Source organism: Nyctereutes procyonoides, unplaced genomic scaffold, assembly GCF_905146905.1.
Source record: "Nyctereutes procyonoides isolate TBG_1078 unplaced genomic scaffold, NYPRO_anot_genome, whole genome shotgun sequence".
Classification (NCBI taxonomy): Eukaryota; Metazoa; Chordata; class Mammalia; order Carnivora; family Canidae; genus Nyctereutes; species Nyctereutes procyonoides.
Window position 1 is genome coordinate 34,847,979 of NW_026575122.1, and position 12,359 is coordinate 34,860,337.

The window sequence follows — 12,359 nt, forward strand, 5'->3', positions numbered from 1 at the left end:
GATAAAAGCTTCATTCCTTTTTTTTTTTTTAATAACTAATCCTCCGAAATCAGAGCTTGTATACTCTGTTTCTACCTATTTGCTTGACCTCTCCAGCTTTCTCGTCTTTCAGTATCATTACACAGTCCCAGATTTAGTCATTATTTGTTTTTTTTTTTTTAAAGGAGAATGTGAATTTTTTTTTAATTTTTTTTGTTTTATTTATTTATGATAGGCACACAGTGAGAGAGAGGCAGAGACACAGGCAGAGGGAGAAGCAGGCTCCATACACCGGGAGCCCGATGTGGGATTTGATCCCGGGTCTCCAGGATCGCGCCCTGGGCCAAAGGCAGGCGCTAAACCGCTGCGCCACCCAGGGATCCCTCATTATTTGTTAATAATAATTTTGGCCAGGGGGAGCTGTCTAAAGTTGGCTCTTATTTCCTTTTGACAAGAATTGAGTAGTCTTTGAACAAAGCTTCAGATGTTGGTTTGTTTTCTGACACAACAGGATGTTCAAGATTTACCTTTTATACTTTTATCCAGATTTGGAATAAATCATTATGCTAAAGAACCCTGGTTCTTTTTAGTGGGAAAGACATTTATTTTTTTTAATTTTTTTTTAAGATTTTATTTATTTATTCATGAGAGACAAAGAGAGAGAAGCAGAGACACAGGCAGAGGGAGAAGCAGGCTCCCTGCAGGGAGCCTGATGTGGGACTTGATCCCAGGTCTCCAGGATCACGCCCTGGGCTGAAGGCGGCGCTAAACTGCTTAGCCACTGGGGCTGCCGGGGAAAGACATTTAGATACCAAAAGCTGGTCACTAGATATTATGGCTCTTGAAGTTTCATTGCTACTGGTCCCTTTCAGTGGACAAATTAGGAAAATATGTATATATTTAAACCATGAGTTCATATTGTTATCTCTAATTCAGATTTAATATAATGGGGTAAGGAAATGGTATGGAGTTTTTACTAACCTTTGATTTTGGACTCATATTTCTTTTTTTTCTTATATGGAAATCTGTTATTAACATTAAAATAATTGCTCTATCCTATAATTTTCACACATTAATTTGAAGATAATCTTGCATTGGTATTAACAACGGGAATGCTATGAGATTTAGTTTTACATTTCTTTATAGTTCCTATTTTCTTTAGAATATCTTCCAATAGCATATATAGTCAAGGTAATATATTCTACAGTAACTTGAAATAATTTTCTTTGTGTCGTTATGCTACAAATTTGATAGTTAGGCTCATTTGTTTTGTGTTTATCTTCAAACTCAGAGGTTACTTTTTTTTCTTTTTTTAAATGATTTGAATATATAAAACATTTGCATGTTTCAAACATATAGTCCAAAAAATCTTATTTCTGTCCCTGTGCCTTTGACTCCATTCTGCCCTACCTGCTATAGGTAACTGATTACCCTTTTAATGATTGTTTTTGAAGATATTGACACAAGAAGTTGCATGCTGTGTGTATTCTTCTACACCTTGCTTTACATCGTGTCTTATATAGCTTATTTTAAGCATGTACATGTTTGGTTTACATGTCCAAATTTACGTTGGATCATATAAACACAAAAGAATTCAAAGTAGAATTAAAATGAAGTTGAGTTCCTTACCATTCACTTTTAAAGATAGTAGTAGGGTAGTAGGTGAAATTGTCATGCTAACAAACTATTTTCAATGTGATGTTAAAGCTGAATCCTGATGCAAAAAGGAACTATGAATAGTTTTCAATAATGAAAGCTATTTTTATTTGGACATGTAATAAGGAAGTTTTGAGTCTTAAGAAATGTTCTTGTTTTGATTTTTATGTTTTTCTTGGAGGATTGCACATGTAGCTAGTGTGTGAGACAGAAGGGAAAAAAAGTACTAGAATGTTCTCCTCAACCTGATTGTTCAACCTGGATTTGGGGAGGGGGGTGTGGTAACAAATGGAAAGCTGAAAATTGGTTTTTTAGGGGATGGGAAATAGGAAACCCCTCCTCATCCAAAGAAAGTGTCAAACCAAATTCCAAGGGGAAGGTAGAATAATGTACTTATTTAGATGGAAAAGAGAAACTGCCAAAATGAGATGTGAAGCACTATTACAAATATTTTTCCCTCATTACTTTACTTCAGAAGAAATTCTAACTGTAAATTCTTCCTCACTTTATAAATTTGGTTATTCCTATTTCATCAACTTACTTTAGAGAGAAATAAAAGTTCAGATATTTCTTCTTATTGTTAATACGATATCTTTGAGTAGTGACTTTTTATAGTTTAGTTGTAGTAGCTAATGAGTAGAACATAAAACAAGTAACAGTCTTTCATGTATTTTATATTTTATTTTATATTACATTTTTATAAACACATTCATTTTATATTACATTTTATAAACATATATAAATATTCATTTATATATATAAAATTAAAGAGTATTTATATTTTTATATTATATAGCTATGATTGAGAGAAATTTTTTCTAATTAAGTCTTGTTTCTTCATGGGAACAAAAGGTTTTCCCTCTTACAAAGCTAGTCTGTGTAACTCTAATAAGTAGAAACAGCTAAATTGTAATGTGATAATGCTAATTTTACCTTTCAGCTAACTAAAGGCAAATTGTTTTCAATCTTATGAAATTTAGAAAACCATCCGGGGATACATTCTGAGTGATATATTTTCTTGCTACTGTGTATTATGCTTTTCTGAAATCAATTGAATTTTATTTTACTGTCATAGTTCTGAAAGATTCCCTTTATTTTATTATGATTTAAAATTTCTAAATAATGATTTCTTATATGAAAAAATTAATTATTGTAATATTTTTAATACATGAGAAATCCTTTTTAAAAAATGATTCTAAAATCTGTTTTGCTTTTAGCTGTATTATCTTATCCTTCTCTAAAGTGGCTAGTGCTTCACCAGAAAAAAATACACTAACTTAACTCAATGTATCCTTATTTACATAGGAAATGGCCATTTTCAAGATTGCAGCTCTCCAAAAAGTTATAGATAATAGTGTTTCTTTGTCTGAACTAGAATTGGCCAATAAACAATACAATGAATTGACCGCGAAGTACAGGGACATCTTGCAAAAAGATAACATGCTGGTTCAAAGAACAAGTAACTTGGAACACTTAGAGGTGAGTGTATGTGATCCTTGAACCTTGCAATATTAGCTGTTCTTCTTGGGGGGTACCAGTAGGTGCAGAATGACTTCTAGATGACTTCATCCTATATCATCCTCCTTTTGCCCACTTGTGTAAATTTTATTGAACCAAGCCTCTTCTCCAGGCACTTAAAAAAGCAAGAGCGGTGTGAACCAGATAGGGAAATTGTAACGAAAAGAGGAAGCATCATTTAAGTACCCATCCCTTTCTCTTCTTCCTGAATCTAGTGCAAATTATTTTCTCATAGTCCTTGGTTTATTATGTTCCTTGGGATGATGTAGCTGAGAATGGCTCTTCCTGGACCATGAATAAGCTCTGGAAATTCTCATCCTTTCTTATTGTACATATAAGAAAAATGGGTATCATAAGTGTCATTCAAATAGTATGTGAATATGGCCCCGAGCCCTTTGTAGTTGTCTTTTAGCCACTTCACTTCCACACCTTTAACAGTAGGCAAAACTCCTACTCCTGATTCGTTCATCTTCCTCCTCAGAAATAGGGGCTTATGTCTTTTGACTTACTCTCTTTTGTGATCTTCTCCCAGGAGTGGAATGAGGTCTAATTTTGTTGGCTTCATAAATTGTACTTGTGTATAGGGACACAATCGTTAAAACACCCAAACGTTATTTTAAATAGAATTTGAATGACTCCTACAAAATTATCTGAGTTGTTTACTAATACTAACTATAAGTAATCATGATCAGTTTACTTTTTACTGTTTTTGCTAAAGAGATGATTATGTTAATTTTATAGAAAATTTTGAATATTTAGATGTGGTAATGTTGTGTTTTTTCCCTATCTTTCATGTCCTTTGCCCTCTTCCTCTGAAGCATTTGAAAATCCTATGTAAGAAATGTGTTAGATAGATAACTTTAAGTAGTTTTAAACTTTTATTTATTTTTCCAAAGAATATATTTTTCATCTGTCTATAAAATTTTTAAAATTTCCATTTGTATCATATCCCTTCCTTTCCTTCCCACATCTTAATTATAATTCTGAATATATATTTATCCCTGTTGGCAATGTCTTTATGATGTATATTGTGGTAGCCATGACTCATATCTCTATCTTCCGTGTTAGCTTCTTCTTACTGCCACCACGATGATCATTCTAAACATGAAGCTGACCATGTACTGCCCTGCTTCAAACCTATCAACAGCTGCCAGTCACTTAAAGAATGAGTCAAATTCCTTTTGTGATTAGCCCCCACTAACCTCATGTCATCTCCTGTGAGGCTCTAAATACTTTTACAATTTATGTTTTTGAAACTGAACTGCCAGTTTTCTGGAGTACCTTGTTTTTTATTTTTATGTTCTTTCATACCATGCATTTTCCTTGTCTAGAAGGTCCTTCCCACTCTCTCAGCTTATGTGCTCAGTGAATTTCCATTCATGCTTAAAACTGTTCAGATATTATCTTTTTTTTCCCAGAAATTTCTTTATAGCACCAAGTCCCTCTGTGTATTAGTTCTCTATCTTGTATCTAGTTCTGCTGTTTATGTCACATCATACTATCAGTATTAATATGTCTGTGTCCCCAACTAGAATAGAAGCTTCTTGATATCAGGAACTCTACTTAATTCATTTTCTGTGTTGAGTGCCTCCTGTGTGGTACACAGTTGAAGCTAATAAATGTTGACCTTGAGAGAGTGATTAATGGTTAGAAATGTGGTGCAAAGATCACCAGATATGGTGATTAGGAAATCATTGATGTCTGTCTTTCTTTCTTTCTTTCTTTCTTTCTTTCTTTCTTTCTTTCTTTCTTTCTTTTCTTTCTTCCTTTCTTCCTTTCTTTCTTTTTTTAAAGATTTTATTTATTTATTCATGAGAAACACGGAGAGAGAGAGACATAGGCAGAGGGAGAAGTAGGCTCCCTGCAGGAAGCCCAGTACAGGACTGGATCCCTGGACCAGGGATCATGCCTGGAGCCAAAGGCAGATGCTCAACCACTTAGCGACCCAGGTGTCCCTATTGTGCCTTCAAGGGTGAAGGTCTTGATAGTAAAGGTGATGAAAATCAACTTTCAGAATACAAAGAGAGTGGGTGAGAGGGAAATACAAAAACCAAATGAGTCATAAGACAATAGAAAACCTAGAAATTCGATGACAGAAGAAAAGATTAAAAGATATGGGTTGACATAGGATTGAGAGGAAGATTTGTTTTATCAACTTTTTTTTTTTTTAAATAAAGGAGACCAATGAAGTTTGAGGGGAGAGGAAAAGAAAATTTAGAGTGAATAGGGAGAGAATGACTGAAGATTGGAGAGGAGGGTGTAAAAGCACATTAAGTGGTGCCAAAGGCAGGGGGGTGAGAATAGGATCTGGAACCAGACCAAAGTTTTCCTTGAAAGTCTGCAAGTAAAAGAAAAAAAAGGGGGAAAAAAGATGTTTAGAACACTCTAATCCATCTTTTGTTGTTTTCCTGTGTATTTATACTACCTAGAATGGGTTGTAATTGTGCGTGTTACCAGAAAGTCATGTTTTATTCCCTTACCTTGCTTTTTTCTTTTTATTATAATATCTTCTTTAAAGAAAACCTCATTACCCTTTTTTATTATTCTTCATAACACATATTACCTGACATTGTGTTATATATTGGCTTCTTTTCCAACTACAACCTCTAAAACACAAATTCTAATATAGAATTTGTTTATCAATAAAGCCCAGGGCTTAGGATACCCAGCATATTGTAAGTGTCCTGTTTGTTCAAAAAAAGAATAAATGGCCATATTAAATTGATGGGCCAGCTCCTACATTTATGAGTCCAGCCTGACTTCTCAATGGTGTAGTGGAATGATTTACTTTACAACTCCTATTTCAAAATTAAATTAAATTCCAGTTCCTTATCTTGACATCCCCTATCTGGCCTCGTATGGCCCCCTGTTACCCTATTTCCCCAGTTTTGCTGACTGTGCTCCAGTCCTCTCACACCCCAAACTCAGACCTGCATCGGAGTTTGTCAGTACCTCAGCTCTCCCCCTGGCTGCTTTTTTGTCAAAACCGGCTCCTCCTAATACCTTAGCTTTCAGCTTAAATACCACCTCTTCAGTAGATAATACCATATTTAACCTTTCTATCTTGAGATGGCTCCTTTTATTTCCTCTGGGTCCATATTCTGTTTCTTTCTAAATATTTACATTTTCAATGATTGTTTTGTTTGCTTACCTGTTCACTGTCTGCTGCCTTGCACACTCTCCCCAATTCCTGCTATACACACAGACCTACAGGCACCAAATGGTGAGGCCTGTGAAGGTCAGAATTTTATTTCTTTTCACTATGACAAGCAGGACCTGTCACTGATAGCATGCTAGGGATGCTTAGTAACTATTTGTGTGAAAGAGGGAAGTGAGCAACCTTCACTGTGAAGGTCATGAGACTTGAAGCATTCCAGCTTGGCCAAAAATGCACATGCCAGAAGCTTATGCTCAGAAGCCCCAGACTGGATACACAAGATCTTGGTGGTTATCTTAAAATGTTATTTTCTATATGTATGTGTGTATGCATACATGTGTGTATGTTCTTCTAATTTTGTTTAAAAAAAAACAGATTGTGAATTGTAGGAGATATTATATAAAGTTAAGACAATATCACTATGATATTAGCCTGAATTACAGTGTAGTTTCTCAGTGATGTTTCTGTTTTATTCAGTGTGAAAATTCATCCCTAAAAGAACAAATGGAGTCTATAAATAAAGAGCTGGAGATTACCAAGGAAAAACTTCACACTATTGAACAAGCCTGGGAGCAAGAAACCAAATTAGGTAAGTATTATGACTCTGATAATATAAAGTGATAAAAATCTAATAGTGAATATTTTTCATTTATAGTTCCTCTTCTATATCAGGTGAAAAGAAAGTATTTTGATATAAAAATGAACTCTGCCTAACAGTTTAATTTAGCAGGCAGTTGACAAGTAATATCTTGTGCTAACCTCTACCAAAATTTGGTTTTTAGTTATTTAAATAGATTTGTTCTCATATATGTTAAAAAATTATGACTAAGCATGAGGTATTTTGAACCATTTAACAATCAACACTGGTGATAATTTATAAAAACCTTTATCTTAGTAGTAATATTAGAAGTTTTTCACTATGTGTGAAGATGTATTAGGAATGCATCATTTGATATATTTAAATTAACAGGTCACCATAAAACATAAAAATTTTGAAAAGAATTTATATAGCCCATAGTTTCACTATTATATTATTTTCTGTATTACCTTATACATGTTTACAAGAGCACCAGGTCTTGTATGGAAGGGTTGAATCATGGTGTTGTACACCTGAAACTAATATTACACTGTATGTTAACTAACTGGAATTTAAATAAAAACATAAAAATAAATAAACAAAATGTAAGTTTGATGCTAATGGAAAAAAAATATATACTTTATAACATTATATACTGTATTCATTTAGTAGATGTCAAAATACTTGTTTTATTTATCATTCTTATACGTACAAATAGTCATGCAGTATCTTACTGCGTGAGTGATTAAACCAATAGATTTTCTTATTTTTGCTATTGCTTCTAGTGTTGCAGTGAACATCTTCAGGTATATCTAACAGATATATTACTGTCTCATAGGATATTAAAATCTTTCTGACTCCTGCTAGGGTTTTTCAAATGGTTATCCTAGTTTATGGCATGTAAATAATTTTTTATCTTACTAGCATTGTTAAAGTACAATTTTCAAATTTTCAAAAAAATTTGCTCCTTTGGATAAAGTGTTTTTGTATGTTTGTTTTCTAAAGAGCTCTAATGCTATTCAAGGTTTCTGCTACAAAATAGAGCTACTTTTAAAATTGGTAATTGGGACGTGTAGTAGTTTGATGAAGCCTAACACTGGGCCTAACTATTTAAAATAAGCTACTTTTAGAAATACAATTTTTAATTCATCAAGGGATTAAAAGTGAATTGACTAAAAAACAAAACAAAACAAAAAAACAAAAAGTGAATTGACTTCCATGCAGCTTCTACATGAAAGAAGGTATCATTTAAACTTTTTTAAACTATAAAAAAAGGGTATTACAGTTGTGGTAAGTTCTCCATTCATTTCCCGTCTCTCCTTAATAGGTGCTGTATTCCCTATAGAAATTTCTAAATTTCTATGATGAATAATTTTTATTATCATTTGGTGAAGAATGTAAGTTCTAGAGAGATGAAATGGGATAGGCAGTATCCAAAGAGGTGTAGAGCTAAGTCTGGAATCCAAGTCTGTCATAATTCATAAGACTAACGTGTTTTCCATGGAACCATATTATTGCATCCTTGTATATAATGGCTAAAGTATTTGGGATATAATTTTTATAACAGCTTGAGATTGACTTAGTATTGTTGCATATAGGAAATGAATCAAACATGGATAAGGCAAAGAAATCAATAACCAACAGTGAAATTGTTTCTATTTCAAAAAAAATCACTATGCTGGAGATGAAGGAATTAAATGAAAGGCAGCGGGCTGAACATTCTCAAAAAATGTATGAGCATGTAAGGACTTCATTAAAGCAAGTGGAAGAACGTAATTTTGAATTGGAAACCAAATTTGCTGAGGTTTGATATAATTTTATCATGTAATTAGTGTAAAGAATAAGTCACATTAGTCATTGTATTTTGTGAGAGATTAGTTTGTATTTTTGAAGTAACATTAGTGTAGTGCTTGTGTTATATGTAAAGCATAAATAAAAGATGTTTTTTAAATCTGACATGTTTAAAAAGAAAGCAGGTATTTCTTTAAATGAGTTATTTCCCATCAGCATTACATTAGATTTAATGCAAAAAGATATTATTTGTTTACTAATGATACTGCCTTCCACTACCATCTGTTTATTGAATGCCAGTTACATGCCAGTCAGTGTATGGGGGCTGGTGTTAGGAGAGGAAACAAAATAGACAGTAATCTCTGCTGTCAGGACTTTACATTTTAGTAAGTTTTATACTTTTTTTGATATGGTCAAAAATATTAAATTGGCTGGCATAAATATAGTTTGCAAATATTCAACAATTAATGATGAAGTAGCACTCCTATAATGTTTACTTTCAGAATTAGTATATATTTCAAATGTATGTCATTTTGTTTAACTGAGTCACTAGATTAATATTAATCTAATAATAACTAAATTAGATATTAAGATTTTATTAACTCATTCAAATTTATTTATAGGTGGTATAGCTAAAGTGTAATGCATATACTGCATTTCAGACAAATTTAAGAAAATAAGAGATTCAAATACTAGACTGTGTGTAATCTAAGTTATCTTGATGAGTTGGCATATATTCAGAGTTTTTATGACCTGTTCTTGACTCTCTTTACTTTCTACAATTTATTCTTAATATTTCATCACACCCAATTCAGTATCCGGACTAATGTCAAGTAAAGAGAACTACGGTATGGTGAAAGCTAAATTGAAAGAGAAAACCTCACCAAAAGCTGATATAGCTGAACATTTTTTTTGTTACTTTTTCTTAGCTCACCAAAATCAATTTGGAAGCACAGAAGGTGGAACAGATGTTAAGAGATGAATTAGCTGATAGTGTGAGCAAGGCAGTAAGTGATGCTGATAGGCAACGGATTCTAGAATTAGAGAAGAGCGAAATGGAACTAAAAGTTGAAGTGTCAAAGTAAGTGCATGCAGACTTTTCACTTATTAGGTATGTCTACTCTAATTTGTCTTTAAGAAAACTAATTATAGTGGTTTGAGGTAATATTCTTCATGGAATTGATACTGGTTGTAGGTTTTTTTTTTTTTTAAGATTTTATTTATTCATGAGAGACACACAGAGAGATAGGCAGAGACACAGGCAGAGGGAGAAGCAGGCTCCATGCAGGGAGCCCGATGTGGAACTCGATCCCAGGCCTCCAGGATCACACCCCGGGCCAAAGGCAGTGCTAAACCACTGGGCCACTGGGGCTGCCCTGGTTGTAGTTTTTATTTTCGTTTTTTGTAAGAACAAGTTAAATATTAACAAGATTAATTTTAACAGGCATAAATAATAATATTGAAGAGGAAATAATTTCTCAAGATTGATATTTTTCAGAATTCAGGAATAGTATTGCATAAAACACTGAATCTGAAATCAACACCCTATGCAGCTTAGTTCTTCCACATACTAACATTTTTTTTGGAGGAAAGAGTAGTGGTCATTTAATTTATTTAAACTTGAGTTTCTTATATCTGATAAAGGGTTAATATCCAAAATATATGAAGGACTTACACAACTCAACACCCAGAGAACAAATAATCTGATTAGAAATGGGAAAAAGAAATGAACAGGCATTTCTCCAAAGAAATATCCAGGTGGCCAGCAGATACATGAAAAGATGCTCAGCATCACTGATCATCAAGGAAATGCTAGTCAAATCTACAATGAGATACCACTTTACACCTGCTAGAATGCTAAAATAAAACACACACACACACACACACACACACACACAACCATTGGCAGGGATGTGGAGAAAAAGGAACCCTCTTGCACTGTTGGTGGGAATGTAAACTGGTGGAAAACAGCATGGAATTTTATCAGAAAGTTAAAACTAGAACTGCCCTATGATTCAGTAATAGCACTACTAGGTATTTACCCCAGAAATACAAAAATGCTAATTCAAAGGGATACATGCACCTCCATGTTTATAGCAGCATTATTTACAATAGCCAAATTATGGAAGCAGCCTAGTTTCCATTGATAGAAGAGTAGATAAAGAAATGGTATGTGGAATAATATTACAATAATTGGACTATTAGTCATAAAAAATGGAATCTTGCTATTTGCAATGACATGGTTGGAGGCAGAGAGTATAATGTTGAGTGAAATAAGTAGGTCACAGAAAGACAAATACCATATGATTTCAGTCATGTAGAATTTAAGAAACCAAACAAACTGAACAATGGAAAAAAAGAGAAAGACAAACCAAGAAACAGACACTTCATATAGAGAACAAATTGATGGTTACCAGAGAGGAGATGGGTAGAGAGAATGGGTGAAGTTGGTGATGAAGGGATTAAGGAGTGCACTTGTGATGAGCACTGGATGTTATATGGAGGTGTTGAATCACTATATTATACACCTGAAACTAGTATAACACTGTATGTTAACTATACTGGAATAACATAAACAAAATGAATATATTATGAAATTGCCACAGCCACTCCAACTTTATATAAACAATCACTATCCTGATCAATCACGAGCCATCATCAACATAAAGGGAAGACCCTCCACCAATGAAAAGAATATGGCTTGCTGAAAGCTCAGATGATAGTTGGCATATGTTAGAATAAAATGTATATATATATATATATATTTTTTTTTTTTAAAGATTGATTGATTAATTTAGAAAGTATGAACAGGGGTAGGGGCAGAGGGAGACAGACGAAGAGAATCTCAAGCAAATTCCACACCGAGCACAGAGCCCAATGCAGGCCTCGATCTCGCAACTCTGAGATCATGACCTGAGCTGAAATCAGAGTCAGATGTTTAACCAACTGAGCCATCCAATTGACATTGAGTACTGTGTACTCTGCTAGGTATTGAATGTATTAACTCCTATAATCACATTTTTAAAAACAATTATTTATTGATTTTTTTCCTATAATCACACTTAATAATCCTAACATAATGTGATTTTTATTTTACATGTGAAAATAATTTATTTACTTGGAACAAAAATTATATGTAAGAAATTAATACTGTGTGCCAGGTTGACGCTGTGTATTCATTCTCCTGGGTAATTTTTGTATCAATTCAGTAGAAAGGTAATAGGAGCCATAAGGTATTCTGTTAAGCCCAAATAACTATTTGTAAAAATGATTTTATGGCTTGCTCATCATAAGGTTATTTTTTGGAGCCTTGATAGCCCTTGGAATGTCTGTTGTTCTCAGCCCATTTCATTGTAAAGGACTCCATTTATTTTTTCTTCCTCTTACCTCATAGACTTCATCTTTTGAAGTAAACTAATTTATAAGTATTCATTTTATTATATTTTAATTTTTAAAGCATATGTTTTTTTTCAAGGCTTTATTTATTTATTCATGAGAGACACAGAGAGGCAGAGACACAGGCAGAGGGAGAAGCAGGCTCCTTGCAGGGAACCCGATGTGGGACTCGATCCCGGGACCCAGGATCACGCCCTGAGCCAAAGGTAGACGGTCAACTGTTGAGCCACCCAGGTGTCCCTTTTAAAACAACTGTTTTAACAACTGGCAATGAGACTTTCTAAT

General features: G+C 33.6%; 1 protein-coding gene across 1 annotated transcript in view; it reads left to right on the top strand.

The window, feature by feature from the left end:
• The window catches only part of CEP290 (centrosomal protein 290), a 92,039-nt gene that overhangs the window by 33,649 nt on the left and 46,031 nt on the right, over positions 1-12,359 (top strand). Inside the window, exons 25-28 of the mRNA XM_055336664.1 lie at positions 2,941-3,114; positions 6,788-6,899; positions 8,486-8,691; positions 9,608-9,759. Coding sequence (XP_055192639.1) covers positions 2,941-3,114; positions 6,788-6,899; positions 8,486-8,691; positions 9,608-9,759 — 644 coding nt within the window. The remainder of the gene's footprint in view (positions 1-2,940; positions 3,115-6,787; positions 6,900-8,485; positions 8,692-9,607; positions 9,760-12,359) is intronic.